At 36.2% G+C, this 24,485-nt stretch overlaps 1 protein-coding gene across 6 annotated transcripts in view; it reads left to right on the forward strand.

Moving 5' to 3' along the window:
- NALCN (sodium leak channel, non-selective) overlaps positions 1–24,485 on the forward strand; it is a 320,799-nt gene that overhangs the window by 140,198 nt on the left and 156,116 nt on the right. For all 6 annotated transcript variants that reach the window (XM_072782467.1, XM_072782462.1, XM_072782463.1 and 3 more), the window contains 2 exons: positions 6,708–6,839; positions 22,072–22,239. In XM_072782467.1, coding sequence (XP_072638568.1) covers positions 6,708–6,839; positions 22,072–22,239 — 300 coding nt within the window. The remainder of the gene's footprint in view (positions 1–6,707; positions 6,840–22,071; positions 22,240–24,485) is intronic.

The following is a 24,485-nucleotide window of genomic DNA, read 5'->3' on the forward strand; positions in this document are numbered from 1 at the left end:
CACCTTTTGTCAAAATCTGGTGAGACTAGCTTGTAACTCTATGACCTGTGGAGTGCTAGTGAGAATGTAGAAAATGTTAGCGCTTGCACTCTGGCATTTCACTTATAATTGACTGTAAGTCAGAATCAGAGGGCTGTGAGGAAGGGACGGTCACTAAAGGACGCTTATTGCTGGAATATGTACACTGGCCTCCTAAGGCAGTCATCACTCTGGGTCCTTTTGTGTCCAGGGATAAATGGTGCAGGTCCTTGGAATATGCAAATAGAAGATGATATTACTTAAAGGGCACCTGAGTGGCTCAGTCGGTTAAGCATCCTACTTGTGATTTTTGGCTCAGGGCATGATCTCAATTGTGAAATTGAGCCCCGCATTGGGCTCTGCATGGGGCACGGACCCTACTGGAGATTCTCTCTCTCCCCCTCTCTGTGCCCCTCCTCCTCCTCCCTCTAACAACAACAACAAAAAGATTATATTACATGAACTTCAATGTCCTAATTTTTTTTACATACTTTGCATTAATACACCTAAAAAATTAGCATCAAGAGTGAGAAGGTCTATGTGAGTGTCCTTGGCATTGTGGGGAATGATGGGTCTGTAAGTATCAGAATGAGATGAGATAGATATATATATATATTTCATCCAGGCTAGAGTAACAGGAAGATACCAGAGAGCTGGGACAGCTGGGTGTGGGGCAGTGGTGTGCTTGCAAAAGTTTAAAATGTTTAGTAACCATCTTGAAGTAGGAGAGTCCTGACTGGTAACATTTGCCAATTAACATGGCTTTCCCACTATGGCCAATCTCTAGTTAACAACATGACATTGAACATGAAGTTAGGGAGAGATGTACACATTAGCAGCTCCAGCACACCACAGATGGGGCCAACTGTGTTTCCCCACCACCTTCAATCAGAGAGATATGTGTCTGTGTGTGTGTGTGTGTAGTAAAATTTTTGATGATCTCATCTGAAGTACCTAGTTTCCAAGGTCACTAGAGAGGGGAAGAGAGAGAAATCTTGGAGAAGGCATGCCCTTTCTTAATTGCCCCTTTTAGAATGACACACCACTTCCATTTTCATTCCGGTGAGAAGAAACACTTAAAATTGTCCCATTTCAGTGCTTATAGGCTAAGCAATATCATTTTGCTCTGTGCCCAGGGTGAGAAAACAGGCTTGGTGGGTGTATTGGTTAAGCAACAAGTCACCCCTAAAACTTAACAGCTTATAAAACAGAGACTAATTTTTGCTCGTGAATTTGTGGCTCAGCAGCTAGTTGAGCTGGTCTCCACTGATCATGGCCGGGCTTGTCTTGTATGTGCAGTCAGCCAGCATCCTTAGCTAGCTCATCAGCTAGCCTCTCTGCTTCTGGGGCATGGCTGACTCTTGGGGTAAAAGGGATTACAGGGCCCATGGGCATCATGTGGCAAGCCTGCCTGGAATGTCAGTGTGATGGCTCCAGGAGCTTTAAGAAGTCTCAACCCACAACTATTTTCTGTGTCTCTGTTCACATTATCTCTGCTATTGTCTTGCTACCAAAACAAGTCACGTGGCTAAGTCCAGAGTCAGAGTGGAAGGGCATGTCACTAACCTCCTCTTCCTTCTTTCTACAATTTGTTTTCCATCTTTGGGAAGCCATCCAGCTTACTGCCCAGGAAAGAGAGCAGTCCAGTCAGGACTTGACCTATTCAAGGGTATCACAGAATCTCAGTACCTTTGAGGGAAACCACTTGTGGATTTCTTTCTCCCCTCTGGATCTCCAGGGGCAGGCAGATGGGAAAGGCAGAGTTTCCAAGGACATCTATTGGTTCTGTTTTCAGTCTTGATATAAATATATTTGCTTTTTTAACTCGATTCTCTATATCAGACAGCATTATTTTATATATTGATTGTAGAAGTAACGTATACCCAGATGTCTTCTAAATGCAGGAAATAAAAAATGCTCCAGTTACACATGAGAGATTTATTTTAGGTTTTACATACTTGGTCTTTTACATTATGTTCTTGTTCTGATGCTCATGGCTGCATATGCAAGATGGTTTCTGAGAATATCATCTTGTAATTGCATCATTCTCCAAATATGTTTATGTTGAGGTCTAATTAAAACACAGTTTTTAGTACATGGATGATACAATCTTCAGCGCATGAAACTTGTTTACCAAGGTAGGATATTTTATTCTCTCAATTAACAATTTAAAGAAAGATTTAATCTCTGAGCCGTACTATTCATTATCCTAATTTATCCTCATTGTGCCCTCCAAGGCCACAGTTTTGATTTGTTGGATGTTTGCCTGCAGAGTCTTCAGAATCTTTAAGGCACTATCTTAAAGGCAAAATTACTGAACCAATTAATAAAAATAGCTCATATAAAGCACTCAAGCTAAAAATAGGGTAGCATAGGATCTTCCCAAAAATCTATACACCCTCACGGTCCCTCTCAAGATTGGTTATCTCTTCCGTGTGATTTCTCCTGTTGTACCTCCTTACCTTCCTCACAAGCAACTGATGGTATCTCTACCTTTAAATGCTTAGAGTGTTCTCAAATATTGTAGTAATAATAATAATAAGAGTCCTGAGTGCAAGATGCCAGCTTTGGGCTAGACTCTTTATATTCATGTTGCAACCTAGAGGTGTAGGTGCTTTGACATCCCTTTCTCATATATGAAAACTGAGTGACAAGGAGGTTAAATCATGCACAGAGTCCATATTCGAATTCAGCTCAGCCTATCTTCAAAGTTGAGATTTTTTTTCCCACCCGGGAGATCTTACCCCCTCTGTAAAGAACAGATCATCTTCAGCTTTCAAATACAAGCTTCACAAACTTGTTCCCTCTATCTACTCACAAACACTTAATGAAGGAGCTGCTGTTCCCTTTTCTTTAATACATAGAATAGCATCAGACACATTTTGACTGCCTGTTAGAAGGCAAGAGAGCGCCTATTTTGGACTCAAAACTACTTTAGTTCGACTACTTCTTAACTCTTTCTAACTCTAAGTCCACTTGTCCTTACCTTGTCTTTTTTCCATATGTGAAAGGGGATAACAAAATATCTATCACGCAGGGTTGTTCATTAAATGAAATTTTTATATCAGCACGCAATATGCTTGGAATGAAACTTGTCACAAACCAAGCACTCAAATAGTAGCTCTTATTTTGATAATATGTCTTACTGTCAATTTAAATTGAGTGAGGATCCCTATCCATATTTGGTGTAGACTCCACAGTCTCTTGAGAACATTCCTTTCATGGTAGGACTCAGAAATAATATAAAGAAAAGGGACCTTTCTCGTTTTTTCTGCTTGAGGTAGGGCTCAGTATCATGCTGCAGACCCATTGTCTCATCACACATTCTGAAACAAAGTAAGATGCAAACCTTGGTTGTCCTAATGAGTTTACATTTGTAATTAGAAAATTTACAGAGACTCCTACTGGCATATCACGTTGGGTGGAACCCAAAAGGTAGAATTTTGTATTACTGAAGCTTGTATACAGTCAGGTTTCATAGGAGATGTTTTGAACTGATATATGTCAAAATCACAAATAATATTTGTATTAGATTCCTATTCAGCTGTAACACATTACCACAAACTTATTGACTTACAACAATACATTACATATAGTTCTGTAGGTCAGAACTCCAAAATGCGTTTCAGCTGGCTAAAATGAATATATCAGGAAGGCTGTATTACTTCTGGAGATATAGGGAAGAAACTATTTTCTTGCCTTTTCAAGATTCTAGACAGTACCTGCATTCCTAAACCTTATGAAAGAGTCTGGGGTGGTCTTCATAATCCTCCCCCCACCCAACAATGACTGAAAAGTCAACACATACTTTTGTCTTCATGAACCTAGTTTATCTGGGTTTTAATCTGGGAGAGTGGGGGAAGATAAGCATTAATTTTGTGATGATATATCCTAACATATTACCATAATATTCCAGTAGGTATTGTTCTAATCTGTTCAGTGATTATAGACTTTTAGAGTCATGAAATTGTGAATTTCTGAAAAAATTTGTAGGTCACCCAGTTTAAACTACCATTCAAGGAGTATCCACTACAACATAGCCTCTCACACTTTAATATGCACATTAATTTATCAGTGACCTTGTTAAAAATGCAGATTCTGATTCAGTAGGTCTCAGGGATAGGGCCTGAGAACCTGCATTTCTAATATATTCCCAGGAAACTCCTGATTCAGGGACCACACTTTGAGTAGTAAGTCTCCTGATCATTCCTGACAGATACTGCCACCTTGGAGATGGTTCTGCTATAGTCTTTTATTTGTATTTTGGTAATTCCCACTGTCAAATACAATTGTTATTTCTTGGATCAAAGCCAAACTAAAAATATATGTAAAACTTGTCTGATTTTTTTAAAGATACAAACCAAAGTAACATTGCAATTGAAGGGAACCTTAAAAAGTTGAATATGTATGCAAGATTCAGAGTTTTATATTATATATAGAAATATATACATATGTGTATAAAATATATATATATACATGCATATGTGTGTTTATAGGTATATATATATCCACATCCATGTTAAATAATTCTGAAAAATCTCAAGTTATATAGTATTTTATGGAACTGACTCAACTTTAACATTTCCCTTTACATTAATTCTTATAAGAAAATAAAAAATTAAAGGGTATAAATTTGTAATGTCCTACAGATAAGCATGGGTCTAAATGTAACATTTTTAGCCCTCCACATTAAAGAAACTGACAGCCAGCCAACATCACTTGGATTGAGTTGAGCTGAAGTAGACCATGTCACCAGCTCTCACTTCAAAGCTAGAGTTCTAGGTCTCATATTCAGATTTAGCTACTACACATACTGATCACCTTAATTCTTATTTGATATTTGAAAGTTATTACTTTGGATAAAGTCAGCTAAGAAATGGTGATTATAGTGTATCAAAATCCATTGTAAGTGATTATTTTAATGACTCTGTACCAACAGGGACACATAGACATCCAGACAAAAAACAACCTAATTATAATGACAGCACCAAAGTGAAGCTGTGACAGTTACAAAACCAATTTAAAAGTTTTTTGACAGCCATGGCTAAAAGCTTTGTTTGGATCTTTCAGTAATAACAGTTTACTTAAGACACAAATCCACAGCCAAGGAAAATAGAGAGAGTTGTGGTTTTTCTGTCATGCAGATAAAGTAGAAAGCATTTGAAATGTTTTTAATAGAACATTATGTGGAAAAGAGTATAGAAAAGGAATAATCATTATGGAATGTAACTCTCACAATTCAAGAATGACCAAATAACAATAAAAATTCTAATAAGTATAGAAACTTGCCAACTGATTTGCTTATCTGTGTTATGAAGGTCAGTGGTTCCTGCACACAAATTGATTTGCATTTAAATATGTTGATTGGCAGTCCTGGAATTTGATTTTGTATTACCTATAAAATAAGGTCAAAGGCACGTAAATGTAATACCTCCATAGCCACAGTGACACAGAACCTTACTAAATATTTGCTTTTCCAATAGCTCTGACATCTCCCAAATTATTAGATCTTATCACTTTTATTTATCTCCCTTGGTTCTGGACTCAGTCAGATATACAACATAATTAATTCTTTGACCTTGGGCAATTAATTTCCCCTTCCTGGACAGAAAAAAATATGCCTGATCACAAAATTGCATTTATTTTTATTGCAATTGCAATCTTTATAGAACACTTATAATATGCAAGCACTGTTCTACACATTTTACAAAAATTGACTCATTTAAAATGATGACACCTTTGGAGTGGCCATTGTTATCTCTACTTTACTGATGAGAAAACGGAGGCTCACAGAGGCTTAGCTAACTTTCCCAGGACTGCAGAATCTGTATGTGTTGGAATCTCTACTCCGTGCAATTTGGCTCTGAGCCCACATCCTTAATAAGTGCCGAGTACTGAGGGCCATGTGCAGTTACATGCGTAGATGCATATGACAGCAGCTCAGAAGAGGCAACCCTGTTTCTCTTTTCCCATCCCCAGGTTCTGCTTTAGTCAGGTGCTTTTCACTGCAAAAATTGAAGAATTCTCAGGTCAGATCAACTGTGAGGATGGGTGCTCCTATGTGCCGAGAAGAAAAAAGGCCTCAACATGTGATGGTGCTAGTCTCTGGGCAGTTAGCACCAAGGGATGTGATTTCGTGGTTTGTTGTTATGTGCTCAGGTCCTTTCAGTAGGTTAGCTTCTCTCTCCTTTTTTTGCTGCCCAAGGCCTTCAGCCTGTACTCTCTCTCCTTTTATACATTGTATACCCCACCATGGGTGGTGGATCCCAGAATGGACTTTAAACAGACTTGGATCTGGAGCCTCCTTCTATTGTGTCCTTGCTGTGTGATCTTGGACAAATGACTTAATCTCTGAACTCACTGGAAAAAGTGAGCAATACATCCTGCTGTGTAGAGCTATGGTGAAGATTAAAAAAGATAAATAAATAACATACTTAAAGTATGGCCTGGAACATCATAAGCATTGAATACATGTCAGCAATCACAATAATAGTCAATTTTTGGATGGTTGATTATTTCACCCCAGAGTAGGCAGTAGTGTTGGGGTTAAATTGCAACTCCACCTGCAATATTTGTGTGACAGTGGGAAGGTTATTTTACTTCGCAGAGCCTCAGTTTTCATCTCCATAAAATGGGGGTAATTTCCCACAGTGGCTTTTGTTAAGAGTCTATCTGTTTTGCCTCCTCAGCAAATGATGCGGTCATCAGTTTTCCACATGTTCATTCTGAGCATGGTGACTGTGGATGTGATAGTGGCTGCAAGCAACTACCACAAAGGAGAAAGCTTCAGAAGGCAGTACGATGAGTTCTATCTTGCAGAGGTAAGCAGCCCACTCAGATGCAGATCACCATTCAAGGTAGAGGTGAACCTCAGATGGGGCCTTTTGTAAACATGAAAATTGATATCAATTGCTTAATTACCTGACTTTGACTGAAGCTGATTCATTTTCTACTTCTGAAGTGTTTCTTTGGCCACTGTGTTGCCTGCTTCATTTTCGTAACTCTCAGACTGAGTGACTTCCCCACCATGTCATGTTGCCAAGGTAACCCCCACCCCCAGCCCCTGCTCTTACTCTTTTGAGCTTGTTATTTTCCTATCCACCTCACATTTTCTCTCCTTTCTCAAGTTGTGTTTAGTCTGTTTCCTGCTAAGGATGAGCAAGCACAGATTCAGAAGATTGTAAATAAGGAAGTCATCTCAGTAATACCAAGGAGAGGGCAGGAAGGAAATTGAAACAGATAACACAATAATTTCTGTACTAGAAACTGAGGTGTGACCACCTACACTAAAGATACCAAGTCAGGAGCAGGTAGGTTTAGTGATTAAACAAGCATCTTCTAGCACCCTACATACCATACTAGAGTTTGGGAATAGTACTTCTTATCAATTGACTCATTTTGTTAATAGTTGATTCTTAAATATTTTTAAAAGATTTTAATTACTCATGAGAGACACAGAGAGATAGGCAGATATAGACAGAGGGAGAAACAGACTCCCTCCCGATGCAGGACCCTGGGATCATGCCCTGAGCCAGAGGCAGATGCTCAACCACTGAGCTACCCAGGTATCCCTGATTCTTAAATAATTTAATGACATCTAGAGACCACTTTTTTAATTGTGAAAAATTATTTCTAAAATACAGCTCAGAATTCACTGGTGACATTTTTATGGAAAAGCTTATTTACATATAACTCTTTAGAAACCCATTTTTCTTTTAAGTGAGGTAAGCATATATAGCTGAAGGACACTTTAAGAAACGCAAAATATGAAAAAACAAACTTAAAAAACAGAAAAACAGTAATTTGACTATTTTTATTATAAAAGCATCTTCCATGTAAAAAATCCAATTTGCCATATAGTTGAGTTCTCTAAGATATCCAGAATTCCTCCAGTACATTTAAAAATGGATTTGGTTCATAAAAATTCAATCCACCCACACATAAACTTTTTAGAAAAAGAACTGATGGGATATACCTATTGAATGTTAACAAGAAAGTTTTAAGGAGTCACTTATGAATTCCCCTCTTCATAGAAGTTTGTTGCCTGTAACAAAATATCAATTATATTAAACGTTTACCGTGATTTGATGCTGCCTAATTGCTACGTGGTATGTGGAGCTTACAGTTTAGCAAGAAATACAGATAGTAAACAATAAGTGTTTTATGCTGTGGGGTACCAATGACTGGAGCTCATGAAGAAATTATATCCAGCCTGACACTTGAAAAATGGGTATAATTTTGCTGCAGATCTAGCACACAAAGATTAGATTGTCATTAAAAACACAGGGAAACATGGACCAATAATGATATTTGCAGGTGAATTTCTAATGCTTGCATAATGGGATGGCAGCCACAGGGAGAGTCAGGTGAGAGGACATCTAACCCTGATGGAATATACCTCAAAGGAGTGTTGAGGAGCAATGGGTAGGGCATCTCTTCCTCATCCATGTGCTATCCTACATGGGCCATATAGGAAACTGGAGCATGAGCATCATCTTCTGGAAAGGACTGTGGTGGAAGCCATACATTTGGAACAGAAGCAGCTGAGGCAAGGATTTAGGAGGAAGATTAAGTGAATAGGAATAAGAGAATGTAGAAGAAATTACTTAACATGGAACCAGACTCAAGATTAGTTAAAGGCTCTGGGTGGAGAGAGATAGGAAGATACATAAGGCAGAAGAATTATAGTATTAGGACCAGAGGTTAAAGGGTTGATAACAAAATGCCTGGAAATCAGAACAGAAATGGCTATTGGTGATTGGGATTATGCTAATCTCTCTGGAGTGAGTTGTATCTGCTGGTGAAGGAGTCCTGGATATTGGAGATTACATTAACATTTCTTCTGTAGCCCTGCCCAAGGTGGGAACTCAGTGATACTAAATCAGTCCTGTAGAATAAACACAGGGCCATCCACTGGGAACACAGAAAACAGAATCCTCTGGCAAATTTCACCTAATTTTTTCACATATAAAATTGATCTCTTTCTTACTGTGTTTATGTATGTTACCTAACTTATGATCATGCAATGCCAACAAAATTTCAAATAATTTAATACTATAGAGTTCGCTGATACTCTAAATGCCTTAGGAGAATCCAGGTGTAGTTGATAAATCCTTATCATTTGCTTTTTGTGTATAGTATTAAACAATTAAAAAAATAAAGCAAAAAGCCAACCAGACAGGATTCTACAGCAGAATCTAACATTTGTTATGTGTCTACAAATCATTGCTCCTTCCCAAACACTGAAAATAAATTTGATTTTAGTAAAATAAGTAGCGATAATTTCTTCACTTTCAAAACCATGTGGACATTGCTTTATTCTTGAACTACTGAAGCATTCAGAATTCATTTCACTTCTACTGACTGATTTTGAGTATCTGAGCTTCCCAAAGCACATTTGGCCCTTATGCAATAGCATTATCACTGCTGTATATCAGAAACTTGTAAATGAATCCAAGTAATTTGTTCCAAATGAGTATTCTTAAGTTATTCTAATCACACTTACTCTTTTATAAAATACTCTCTTTTTTAAAAGTTTACAAGGACATTTTGAGCTTTAAGTCAGGGTCAACAAACTTTTTCTTGGAGAACCAGATTAACAAACATTGTTGGCTTTTCAGGCCACAGGCTTTTTGTCTCAACTACTCAACTCTACCACTGTTGTACAAAAATGAGTGTGGGCTGAGAATGATGGTGTTCCAATAATACTGTATTTACAAAAATAAGCAGTGGGCTCAACCTTGGGTTAAACTATAGAAACAGAGAGTATGTCAACTAACATCTTTATATGTTAAATTCAAATAGACTAATACTAAACAATAATAGCTGCCATTTGGGGGAGATTCTATTATGTTGCAAGTACTTTTAAAGGATTTCATTATCCCATTTAATTCTTAAAATAACTGTAATAACAAATTCAAGTGTATGGGCTATAATGATTCAATATTTAAGGCAATAGCATAATACAATATTTTAGTAACTTTATTTTAAAAATAGATCACAAATAGCCCTGAGCTTTCAGAGAAGTAATTTCTTGAGTTCCCGCATATTCCAGGATAATTTCAAAAATTCAGAATAAACCACTCTACCCATTAGAATCAACTTGCAGTCTAAAACACATCCTTTAAGCATAAATTAAGCTGCTTAGCTTCTGTTGTATAAGGAGACCAGTTTTGCTTCTCTGGACGAACCTAAATTTAAAATTAGTAAGAAAAAGGAAAAACATTTCTTTGCTTTTTTAGGTTATGTATAAACATAAAAAGGTAAATTTACTTTCTTTTTAAAGAATTTTTAATTCTGATCTTAGATAATACATTAATATTATACATAAAATCAATTTTATAATGAACATAATTATATGTTAAAATAGATACTCTCATTTTCTTAGTAATAAAACTTGAACAGTACTTTTCTACCATTATATAAAAATATATAAATATATAAGTGTATCCCCATAAGACTGTATGTTTAACAGAAACTTATCAGCACAGTGTTATGCACAGAAGATTAACAATTTCAACAAAATTCCTCTTTTAAGAAAGTCACGAATTGATGGGAGAGCTAGCACAATGAAGCAAGCAATGAAGAACAGCATTTCTGGTGAAGAGAGAGGTTTACCTTTTTTAGGATGTCTCTTCGGTTTCCTGTTTTTTATGACAGCTGTGTGTTTGAAGCAGAAAGGCCTTTGTAAAGTCTGGACTGTTTGCCATCTTTCAGAAAGTCATCTTTTCTAGAAAAGTAGTTTCTGTGTCCCTCTGAAGACATTTGGCTTTATGATATTTGCTAAAATGAAATTAAATGAAAGACCCGTTTATTTTACTTCCAACAAAATCTGACACCTATATTTCACCTCATTATCACAAGAAACGACCAAATTAAGAAAGTGACTCATTTACCATAGCAGCAATCTTTCATATTATCATTAAGTTTAATATCATTTTTGGAAATTTTTCATTAAATAAGTTTTTTCTGACAATAACATTTTTAGTCCTTTCTTCTAAAGGACTTGGACAGTACCGTGTTATGTGAAAAATCATATAATAATGACATTTTCAACTATTCAGTGATCCATTTCAAAAGTTTGCTGTTAATGTAGAATATGGACAGTACAGTATAGATAAAGAACAAGTGATTTACAGACACCTCTAGAGTGGTTCAGATAGTCATGTACTTTGGTGTAATTTAATCTGAATTTCATTTAGGAAAATAGGGTTACCTGAATTAGATTTCTTGTGACTTTTGTACTATGATCTTCTTTTGTGACAAATATGCATTCATTTTCTCATAATATCCATTGTGTTTCTTGGCAAATATGAGATAGAGACCACAACACAAATCTTGGATTATACATTTCAAATATCTTTCCTACATTTGGGCAGCACTTCTACCATTTTATCTTCTCAGACCTGCATGGCACAATCAGCTCATTTATAATTTGTCACCTATAAATGTTCATACATTATTCATTGATTTAAAAGGGCAGAACGATTTCTATTGTTATATTTACATTATGCATGTCATTTTCCATTTGGTTATTTTTCTCCTTAGTGTCAGAAATTTGGCAATCATCTTACTGTTTTACCTGTTCACATCACAAATCCAATTGCAAGTTCTTTTAGAAAACAAGCATTTTAAATTAATTTCTCATGCTTTGCACTCTAAAAAATTATTTTCACGAGTGATGCGCTTTTCTGGAAACAAATATAAAACTGTTTTTTGGAATACCTCCTTTAATTTTTAGATATATATTCCATTATTGGTAATTTTCTTGAGGACAAGAGAGTACGTTATGGTATATATTAAATGACATAAGTATTATTATAAAATTAAAAATGTGGAAAAGAAATAATAGAATATAGTGCTTGAAGAACTCCTATAGCCTGCATTCCTGAAAATATTTAACTTTGCTATGGTGACATTAAACCAGATACATCTATAAAGTATGCATTTTCAACAGGGAGTAAAACACCTATAAAGGGGTAAAAATTGGTTCTTAGGGAGGCAAAAAAAAAATCTTACTATTTCAAGATTTTTTGCCTCCTTAAGAACCAATTTTTGCTCTATTTATAGAGTAGAAATAGATATGTGAAGTATATAAACAGATATATAAAATATCTTTGGTATTAAGATTCCATATGGCATGGTGTTAGGAACAAAATATCTAAAAAGACTCCTGGTTGGGAAGGAGGGGGTGATCTAAAAAAAAAAAAAAAAAGATTGGAAAACACTGATAGGAAAATTTTTTTAATAAATTTCTTTTTTTATTGGTGTTCAATTTACCAACATACAGAATAACACCCAGTGCTCATCCCATCAAGTGCCCCCCTCAGTGCCCGTCACCCATTCACCCCCACCCCCCGCCCTCCTCCCCTTCCACCACCCCTAGTTCATTTCCCAGAGTTAGGAGTCTTTAGGTTCTGTCTCCCTTTCTGAAATTTCCCACACATTTCTTCTCCCTTCCCTTATATTCCCTTTCACTATTATTTATATTCCCCAAATGAATGAGAACATTTTGAGAGAAATATTTGTGTACTGTTTCCAAGTTATTTCAAATAATGTGACAATATTTATGGAGAGTTTATCACACTTACAGATCTTACCTTCAGGGCGCCTGGGTGGCTCAGTCAGTTAAGCCTCTGCCTTTGGCTCAGGTCATGATCTAGGGGTCCTGGGATCAAGACCTGTGCCAGGCTCCCTGCTCAGGGGGGAGTCTGCTTCTCCTCCCTCTGTCTACCATTCCCCATGCTTCTGTGCACTCTCTCTTTCTGTCAAATTAAAAAAACAAAAAACAAAAAACAAAAAAAAACCCTTTACAAATCTTATCTTTGCTCTTGAAAAGATGAGTTTCAACTTGTAAGCACTCACACATAGCATAATGTGCTGCAAAGATGAGAGACAGAGGAAACATCCTAGGGCATCTTGTCCATGTGGCGGGCTGCGACGCGAGGAAGCACAGCAATGGCACATGCACTCCCAGGCCATCTGCCTGGGATTTGTGGAAAGCCCAAGACTGGACACATTTCCAGATGATTCTTCTGAGCAGTCCTTCTAAGTATTGAGGTTCTGCAGGCAGCCCTGGGGTCTTCTCCCTTTTGTATGGCCAACAGCACAACCCTGGCAAGTTCCTCTCTGTCCAGCTATTGTCAAGGCTCATTTCGCTGACACAAGCTGGAGCCACCCACTGAGAAGTGTTGCTTTAGCTTCCCCCTTAACTGCTCCTCTCCTCTCCTTCTAAACTGAAATCCTGCACTAAACCTTCTAGCCTCCACTAAAATACCTGATGAGCAGTAAGCTAATTTAATTTTCCTAAATCCCAACTTTAATTCCTGACATAGTTCTTCCTTACCCCAAAGTAACCCATAGGATAAGTAAGTTACATATATTGTCATATATAACATTTTTCATAAAATTTTACCACTTTGGGATTATAGTTTCTCAGAGAACTAGACTATTAGCTTATAATTAGTAATTAATTATGTTAAAAATGAGGTATTGTTTCCCACAAGTACTAGAATCAGAAACTCCAGGAGGAATATGAGTGGAAATATGGTATTTACATATAATCACATAACAGTTTGCTAAATCCTTTTTTAGTGGCCATAAGAGGGTTTGAAAAGCATATAGGTTTTCCCACTGAGCAAATAATAATGCAAATGGATCCAGCTGCATATTTAATCATGAATTATAATCCTTTAAAGAGATAATTCCATCTGTCTTTTTGATAGCGGATGCAAAGTTAGCAAAGTAATTAGTTGTATTTATATATAATTTGATGATCTATTTGGATATATTTCAGGTATTTATTAGTAGTTCCCAACTTTAAAAACAAAAAGACACTTTGATATGGATTTCATTCTTTCCTCTGGAATGCAAGTTTGAAACTACAGGTGAAGACTAGAAATGGATGTGTAGGTGCCTGTCATTGCTCCCTCTGCTAATATGACATCCAGGTCAGGCTGCAGGTTAGACCTTTAGAACCCATCTGTGTTTTCAGTTACTCCAGAGATCTCCAATGTCTGGAGGACTTCTTTCATATTGTTATGAGACCTGGACTAAGAAGCCAGGGCTAGAGAAAACTTGCCTCTTTGTTAGGACTATGGCAGAGATTTAGATCCCCTGGATGTCTGGGGCTGACCCTGCAAAGGAGTTACACCTGCTCAGTGGTTGCTTGTGGTCCAGAGAAAACCAAAAGAATCCCACTGATCTTGATGAGCCAGGAAGGGAGCATTACTAGAAGCTGAATTACTTCTAGGTAGAGGCAGTTGGAAATGGATTTCACCAGCCTAAGAGGAGCCTTGACATGGAGCAGCTCCCTCCCGTGGGTGCCCAGCAGATAGACCTTGAGTTAATAGGTCACTTACCATAAAAATGGTAAATAAGTAAAGAAAAAGTATTCTCCTACAAAGGGACCCAGAAATTGAGGATGAAACTCAGAAAACGAAGATGAATGAGTACAAGAGTTTCCCAACCGAGTACAATTGATGGAAGATATAGTAGGGTTTGTTTTGTTTGTTTGTTTGTTTGTTTTTAATATCTCAAGCATAGGCAATTAAGGCACAAAACAAATTTTCTGAAGCTTTGGTTAAAATTTTCAAAAAATGAACTGAAAAAGGGGATGATTATTGTTGAGAAAGAATGATAATATGGGAGATCAGGTGGGGAAAGAAAACCTCAAAGAAATGGCAGAAATCATGAGGGGAAAAAGCAAAAGAGACTAGCCACTCTGATGTGACCAATACAAGGCCCTGAAGGAAAAAGAATGGATAGAAGAAAAGTAATAATGAATGAGAGAGAGAGAAGTGTTTCTAAATTGAGGAAAAGCATAAATCAGTAGATTGAAAGGAGACAATAAATCTCAGAGAGATTAAATGAAAAAAAAAAGTACATTCCTAGGCATATCCTGGTGACCTTCCTTGGTTACAAGCATAAAAAAAAATTATTAAGCCTCTGAACAGGCGTAAATAATCTGCAAAAACAAAATAAATATACTGTTCATCTACAATATTAAAAGGTAGAAAACGATGAGTCAATATATGCACAGACCATTGAGAGGAAAGAATCTGTATGCAGTCAGGATAGTCATGTCCATGTTAAAAATGCATTTTGGTGGGTAATGGGTGTTAAGGAGGGCACTTGATATGATGAGCACTTGGTGTTATATGTAAATGATGAATCACTAAATTCTACTCCTGAAATCAGTATTACACTATATGTTAACTAGAATTAAAATAAAAATTTGGGGGAAAATGCATTTTGGATAGGGAAGGTTTAAGAGAGTATACAACCTGTAATATTTATCTGAGCAAACCACTCCAAAGTATGCTAATTGTAAGTATATTAGAGAAGTAGCAAAGGAAAAGCAGACATAGAGGCTGACAAGGAAAGAAAAGAGATGGGTGTCAGATCCAAATGAAAGATGACAATAAAAATGTCACACAAAATCCTTGGGAAAAACAGATAGTTATGGTTCAAGAAACTAGAAGTAAATGTGTAAACAACTTTTTAAAATCAGGATTTAAGAAGAGGCATGACACCCATGAAGCATGGGGTAATAGATAAACATGCTGCTAAATTTGTAGATGGCAAGTATGTGAGGGATGGGTGAGCAAGCAACTTTGTATGGGAGAGGAGCTTATTACTATTCCACTTCAATGCAATAATTTTAAAAAAGGATAGATTGATTTATGACCATTGGGAATTGAACTGGGGGATTAGAAAAGCAGAGTAAAATGTCGAAATTAGTGGGGAGAGGAGGGAAGGAGGAGAAATCAACAACAGTTCGACCACATCAGAAAAGACAAGAAAACATTAAAAGATGAAATAACAATGACATACAAAAAACTGGAACCAAGACCAAATCTAATTATGGTACATTAAATATGTACAGGTTGAATTTTCCTCTCAAATGACATAGAAATCTGATTATGCTTAAACACAAACTCAAATATATTGATCATAGGAAACACATACAGGATGGCCCCAAAAGGTGACTGAAAATCATCTCTCAATGAAACAAGTAAAAGTGACACCTAAAATATTAAAACACTTTAAAATGCTTAGCAGAACATGCAAAAGATTAAGGAATATTCTCAAGGACAAAAGTTAAATGTGATATGAGTGCAGAATATGAGGTAGGCACTAACACTACAGCTACCTGAGAACATTTGTCACATAAAACTTTCCATTTTAAGAGCTATAATCAAGATAAAAGAGGCTGTGAAGGTGAGGTGCCAGGACAGAGACCCCTGCATCACATAGGACACCTAAGGTCTGTACTTCAATGAAAGAAGGAAAAAGTCCACTCTCAGAAGAATATGATGAGGAAAGCTTCAGTCTTGACTTTGACTACAGATGGATAGATAAAGAGTAAGATTTACTGAAAATGTGTCAACACAAGCCTGCCCTCACATGGGGTTGGATTTCCCATGGATTGTACCTACTCTCAAAGATGAGATAATTCCTTTTTTTAATGGTTAAAAAACATTCCTTTTTAATGTATTTATTCGTGAGAGAGAGAAAGAGGCAAAGGCAGAGGGAGAGGCAGGCTCCTCACAGGGAGCCTAATGCAGGACTGGATTCCAGGACCCTAGGATCACGCCCTGAGCCAAAGGCAGACATTCAGCCATGAGCCACCCAGGCATCCCAAAGATAAGATGATTCTTATTTAAGAAATTGCAGATCATGCAAAAGGTGGAAAACTCCACAGTAAGTTTGAGAAAGCTAGCATAAGCTTAATCAAAAGCTGATAATGGTAGTACAAGTAAAATTATAGACCAATTTCATATATGACAATTACTACAAATAGTATAAATAACATGCTATTCAACAAAATCCAGCAGGTTAGCATTACCATCTAAAGACTTATTCCCAGGAATATATAAATGGTCAACATCAAAGACCCTTGTGATATATTTCATTGCCTCAATGAATTAAGAGCTAAAATCCTGTAAGTAGAATAGGAAGAAGAAGAATGTCCTTAAACATGGTAGCAATTAATTACCAAAACCCATTGCAACCATTATACATGAATGCTGGAAAACTTCCTTTGAAAATAGGAGTAAATTATGGATCCTTCTTACTGCCACTTAATCAGAAGTGAGTATCACAATACAGATGCAGCATTATAGCTAATGAATTAATACAATTAATGCCAAAATAAGTCTTTAAAAATCTTATCTTCATTTGCAGATGAAATATACATATTTCTATAAAACTCAGGAGGTATTATTTAAAATATTAGAATTAGAAGAATCTAGTAAGGCGGTTATAGAAAATCAATATAGATAAATCGATAGCTTTTTTCTCCACTGGAACTAACTAGGCAGAAATGGTAAAAAAAATAAAATAAAAAAAATTAAAAAATGCATTTACATTAGTTATCATGATAATAAATTCATAGAAATAAATTTCACAAGCAAACAATAACATCTTAATGGGGGAAATTTTTATTAAAGAACATAGTCCAAAATAAATAGAAAAACTGTGGTTTTGGATAGAACTACTCGGTAGTAGTCCTTCTAAAGTCCTATTTTGTTTTAAAAGGTAAAGAAAAAATTTGAAAAGATAAAGATAGAAATATGTGACCATATAAAATCTAAAGTACTTGTAGAGCTAATGCCACCAAATTTAAAAATCAAACTATTGACTAGGGAAAAAAATATTTGCAGTTCATATAGCAGACAAAGATTAATGTCCTTAATATCAGCAGCTCTGAAAACTGATAAGAAAGATAAAATGCCACCATAGAAAATTGGCAAGGTTATGAACAGGAAAATTGTATTAAAAGAAAAATCTAAATGATCAATACATATATGAACAGATAAGTAAAGGTTTGATTAAGTTTGATTACATCTGGTGGTAGTACAGATTTAGGACAAGAAACCCTTTCCTACCTTGCTAGAAGGCAAAAAACTTACTATAATATCTTGAAAGTAATCCCTTAATATTGCCTAAAATTTAAAACATGCAAAACTGTCTTTTGCTCCAATAATGCCAGCTTTGAAAATGTATGTGTACATATAAAAGCCCAATAAAATACCAATATTACATAAAGATAGTTGGTGTAGTCTTGTTTTAGAAGTAGTGAAATGCTTAATCATTTTCCCCTGATGATTCCCTATCAAGGAAGTAGTACCCTTCATTAAATCAGTAAAGAAAATGTCGAATTAAATAAACACTGAAGACTTCTGGGTAAAGATGGCAGAGTAGGAGGACCCTAAGCTCAGCTTGTCCCACAGATACGAGTAGGTAACACCCACATCAGTGTAAATAATCCAGAAAACAACCAGAAGACTAGCAGAACAGGCTCTCCACAACTAAATGGAGAGAAGAAGTCACATTGAAGACAGTAGGAAGGGCAGAGAGCTAAATGAATCTGAGGGACTGTTCATGGGAGGGAGGGATGCCTGAGCGTGGAGAAAGTGTCTTCATGCCAGACACCAGAGGTACAGGAAGCTCACATAAGGAAAACAAATCCCCATAATTTAACTTTGAAAACCAGAGCGGGGGGGGGGGGGGGGGATCCCTGGGTGGTTCAGTGGTTTGGCGCCTGCCTTCAGCCCAGGGCGCAATCCTGGAGTCCCGGGATCGAGTCCCACGTTTGGCTCCCTGCATGGAGCCTGCTTCTCCTTCTGCCCGTCTCTCTCTCTCTCTCTCTCTCTCTCTCTCTCTCTCTCATGAATAAATAATAAATAAAATCTTTAAAAAAAAAAAAAGAAAAGAAAACCAGAGGGGTGTAATTTCAGGAGTTCTTACAATCACTGGGGCTTAAAACCTGGAACTTTAAAAACCAGCAGGTTTTGCTCTGGGAGAGCTTAGAGGACAATAGGAAACTGAGTCCCCACCCTTAAAGAGACAGCACAAAAACAGCCCCAGGGAGATACAGCACAGAGGCAGCAATTTGAAAAGCAACTGAGTTTATGGAAGGGAGATTTGTTTATTAATCATAGAGCATGTGCTAGAGGAGCAAAGGTCCTTGGGAGACTTCAAGAATAAAAGAGATGACAGGTGCAATTTCCCTCCCCTACCCCCTAGCCAAGACACTGTGGGAACCAGAATGGGGAAAACATTCTCCACCTAATATGCTAACAGCATGTCCCATCCATGAGTTTTCCTGCAGATCTGCCCCTTCAGTACACCATTGGCTGGAACCCATCCAAAGCAGTGCCACAAGCCTGGCAGTACTTAAGCAGCCCCAATAGGGGTAGCACCACCCCAAGTGACTCTTACCTTGGAGAAAAGGGAAGATAACCACACACACCAGTCAGCTAGTTCCAGCAGTGGTTTGGGGACAGACATCTGGTCTGACTACTGGCCCCAACCACCAACAAAAGTTTCTCAGGGGACAACACAGGGAACCCTACAGTTTGGTGCTACTGTATCTCTAGAAAATGCCTGATATGATTCAACTCAAGCCCAGGGTAGCCCCAGAGCAACCCACTAACAACACAGGGACCAAACCCTGCCCAAAACAGGCAAAGAGAGTGATTCCATATGACTAGACTGAAGGCAGAAGTGGCTTAGCCATAATACTAGGACACACACAACATACATAGGAGATACCCTTGAAGCACCAAGTACTGGTGAACAGGGGACATTGCCCTGCATGGCAAAAAGTAGTGAAAAATTGAGAATTTTAAAATCAGCAAGAAAAAAGAAAGCAGTTACATAAAAGGAAAACCCCATACAGCTATCAGATGATTTTTCAGCAGAAACTTTTCAGGCCAAAAGGGAGAGTCATAATATATTTAAAGTACTGAAAAAACCCTGCAGCCAAGAATACTTTATCCAGTAAGGCTATCATTCAGAAATGAAGGAGAGATAAAGAGTTCCCTAGACAAACAAAAGCTAAAGGAATCCGTGACCATTAAATGATAGCTCTACAAGAAGTGTTAGAAGGAAGGAAAAGTAAGACCACAAGTAAGAGTAAGAAAAGCAGGAAACACAAAGACAGTAAAATTAAGAACATCTATAAAAATCAGTCAAGGGATTCATAAAATAAAAGGATATAAAGTATGACACCATATACCTAAAAACATGGAGGGGAGAGGAGTAAAGAATAGATTCAAATTTAAGCAACCATCAACTTAATATAGACTGTTATATGCATAAGATGTTAGATACAAACCTAATGATAACCAAAAGTCAAAAACCAGTACTATATATGCAAAAAATAAAGAGAAAGGGCTCCAAATATGTCAATAAGGAAAACCAGCAAACTGTGAGAGAAGAGAGCAAGAAAGGAACCAAGAAGAAATACAAAAATAACCATAAAACAAGAAACAAAATGGCAATAAGTACATTCCTATCAGTAATTACCCTGAATGAAAATGGAATAAATGCTCCAATCAAAAGACATAGCATGAGAGAATGGATAAAAAAAAAAAAAGACCCATATACTGCCTATAAGAGACTTATTTCAGACTTAATGTACATTAAATAAAGGGATGGAAAAGCACATCATGCAAATGGAGGTGAAAAGAAAGCTAGGGTAGCAAAATTTATATCAGACAAAATAGATTTTAAAGCAAAGACTGTACCAAGAGACATAGAAGTACCCAATATAATCATAAAGGGAACAATCCAACAAGAAGATATAACCATTGTAAATATTGCACCCAAAATGGGAGCTGTCCAATTTTCCCAACACCAGTGGGGTTATTGAAAAGAGACTTTTTCCCATTTGATATTCTTGCCTCTTTTCTCATAGATTAATTGAGCAAATAAGCATGGGTTTATTTCTGGGCTCCCTCTTCTGTTCCATTGATCTATATGCTAATTTTTGAGCCAGTGTCATACTGTTTTGCTTACTACAGCTTTGTGGAGTATCTTGAAATCTGGCATTCTGATACCTCCCATTTTCTTCTTTTTCAAGATTGCTTTGGCTATTCTGGGTCTTTTGTGGTTCCATATAAATTTTAAGATTGTTTGTCCTAGTTCTTTTACTTATTTCTTACCAATTTGGATGCCTTTTATTTCTTTTGCTTGTCTGATTGCTTGGCTTGTATTTACAGTACTATTTTGAGTAAAAGTGATGAGAACGAACATTGTTGTCTTGTTAGTGATTTTAGGGGAATAATTCTCAGTTTTTCACCATTGAGTATAATGTTACCTGTAGGTTTTTTCAAATATGGCCTTTATTATGTAATATGATTGGAGGAAAAAATCCCTTCTGATACTCTATGTTGTCCTAGAAGAAAAGAGGGAAGCTCTCCTCTATTACTGTTTTCCATTAAATCATCTGATATCTTCTCAGAGGGATTTGTTTGACTAATTCCAGCCCTCATTCTTATGCTCTTTAATTCAAAGTTAATCTTATGTATTACAACTGAATTCCAGTTGCAAACTTCTTTATAGAATGCATTTTCTAACCCATAGGACAAGTAAAGGAAAAATAACATGCTGTGTTTATAAGTGTATTTTATAACATTGGTATTTGTAATAGTAAATTCATAGAATTAATGTGATAGATTAAAAGGTTGTACTCATTAATATAGTAATATTCATTGTTAATTTTCTTGATTATTATTAAATTTCTTAATTATTGTATATATACACACACATAAATTGCTTGATATAGAATCCATATTTCTTTGCTTGTTTATGTGGCCCAAAGCATAAATGAGATCTACACTTTCTTATTTTAGTTTAATGATGCTTAGTAATATGCAAATCATTTTATAATATACCATGGGAATTATAGAAACTATCTTCAGAAAATCCAAATTATGGGAAAATGCAGCCTTTCTGTGTATATAATATTCAAAGAATGACGGTGACTTCTAGATAATAACAAAAAGTGAATAATAAAGAAATACCACTTACAAACACTTAAGATTTTAACAAATTTTGCTACTTGCTTAAGATGTATTTGACCTGTTATACTCTAGTTGGTGTTTTTCAAAACCATTTTTTTATAGCATGTCATTCTAGATCCTTGTGGGCTTCTCATTTTATATAATAGCAGCTGAAATTCACACATTAACACGTGTATGAAATATTTTGAAATAAATTATAGTTTTAGGTTTTAGTTTCACTGTCTCTTTGTTCCTCCAGGTGGCTTTCACAGTACTTTTTGATTTGGAAGCACTTCTGAAGATATGGTGTTTAGGATTTACTGGATATATCAGCTCTTCTCTCCACAAATTTGAACTACTACTCGTAATTGGAACTACTCTTCATGTATATCCAGATCTTTATCATTCTCAGTTCACATACTTTCAGGTAATATGAATAATGTCTATTTGTAGAATTTTTTTCTTCCAGAGAAAATAGCAGTAACACTATAACAACTACACAGAATTATATTAAGTAGTTATATATAATTATTATACAATAAACACAAACTTGAGATACGCTCAATGACATCTTCAGTACCAAAAATTCATTCATAATTCATTACTGAGTTAATGAAAACTCTGAAAATGCACAGTAATAAATGGAGATGTTTTAGGTGTAACTTTCTGAGATAAAAAAATAAAGTGCATTTGAACTTCACTAATTTTATTTATTGGTGATTCCAAAGCTGTTGTTTTCAGAGCAATTTTAACTTCAGCTGCCAGATTACAACTTGAGACTCTGTTTCTAATACCTTGGGAAAGGACCTGAGAATATAATTCACAAAAATGATAACAAATGTCCTGCATATATAAGTGAAAAGCTGAGCTCTAGTAATCACTGCCAAACATATTGAAATCACAAAGGATATCGTGGTTCAAGCTTTCAGTATATCAACATTTTTGGACATAAATCCCTTGTCATTTGTTGGGTTATATCTTTAGTCTTGGTTATCATAAGTGAGGTGGCTGGGGTAAGAGATATACACACATTTAAAACTCTTGATACAAAATGCACTTCCCAGTCATGCCATTGTATGTTCTTGGGTGCTGCTGTCTAGATTTACAAAATCAACATGAGCATTTAGTACTTACATTTGAGAATCATTGTACATAATTATAGAAAATATGCCTGATAAGCAAAACAACAAGATATCTTTTATAAACCTATGAAGTCTACCAAATTAAGAAAAATATTGATGGCCATTTCAACAAGAATACATATGCAAAATATATTCAGGCCTTTAAAATTCCTATAGTTTCTCACAGATAATTTTCTAGTAAAAAAGATATAGATTACAATTTTGAATACAAATCTATTTATTCTGGAATTGTTTGTGAAAGAAAAATGGGAACTTTTAAAATGGTGAACATTTGAGGAATAGCTTCACAAGTCATATGCAAATTTGACCATAAAAATAATGACTATCATGAATTTGTGATTACTTAGAGACATGATTCATTATCTCTAGTTTTTTTTTCTACTGGTCTATGTTTCACAAAATATCTAAAATTGATATTCATGGTTCTAATGATTTTATATATAGAGAGGTATGGTCAAATAATACGTCATCAATGAAGTTTGTAATTTCAGCATTATCTTTGATCCTGGATTATAATCTATAATAGTTTAATTTATGTTAATGGTTAAGTGATTTTCATTTGCATTTCCCTATACATAACCATGTTTATATTTTTCTAATGAGATAATTAAATACTACCTCAGTTATTATATGGCTAAAATATCCATCTCTGAAGAAGTTCAAGTGTCACAAGGATTTTAGCAGATTCACAGATAAGAACCCACTGTTCTGAACACAATGGCTATTCCTGGGCCCACTTTGGTCTCCCTTGTGAGTCCTCAACTTCTCATCTGACTTGGCCGTTTCTCATTATGTTGGCAACATGGCATGAATTTCACATTTTCATATTTAGGTGAAGTCAACAGTTTAGTACAAAATGACTCCATTTATAGTATCAGTTATCTCTGAGAACAATTATTCGTGTAATTCATCTATTTATTCAAATTGATATTTACTGAGCACCTACTATATGCCAGGCCCAGTTTCAGATGCAGAGGACAGAGATGAACAAACAGAGGAAAACCCCACCTCGGTAAGCTTCCATTCTTGAGGGCAAACAGTTCACAAACAAGTACACATAAGAATGTGGAATAAAGTGGTAGAAATGTTATAAAGGAGAAACAAGAGTAAAAGGGATAGATGTGGGGGGGGGGGATGCTAGTTTAGATCCATTGCTCATCATGGCAGCCCTCTCCAGAGAGGTCACTTTTGAGCAGAGACTAAGAGAAGTGAAGGGGCAAGCCAAGAAAACCTCATGGCACCTGTCCTGAGGTGAAAACATGCTTGTTTTCGATGTGGCTGGACTGGAATGAACAAAGAGCACCATTGTCTTATAGGAAGAAATAGTTTCACAAAATGCTACAACTGTAACACCCAGGTAATCATGATGATGTTGGGTGGTATTTATTGTGTTTGCCACATGCCAGGCACTGTGCTAAGTGCCTTGTGCTGTTCATTACTCACCACAATCCTGGGAGACAGAGAGTATCCATGCAAACTGAGGTCCCAAGACATTTGATGACTTGCCTAAGACCACATAACTGGCAAGTGG

This window comes from Canis lupus, chromosome 17 (genome assembly GCF_048164855.1).
Source record: "Canis lupus baileyi chromosome 17, mCanLup2.hap1, whole genome shotgun sequence".
In the NCBI taxonomy this organism is placed as follows: domain Eukaryota; kingdom Metazoa; phylum Chordata; class Mammalia; order Carnivora; family Canidae; genus Canis; species Canis lupus.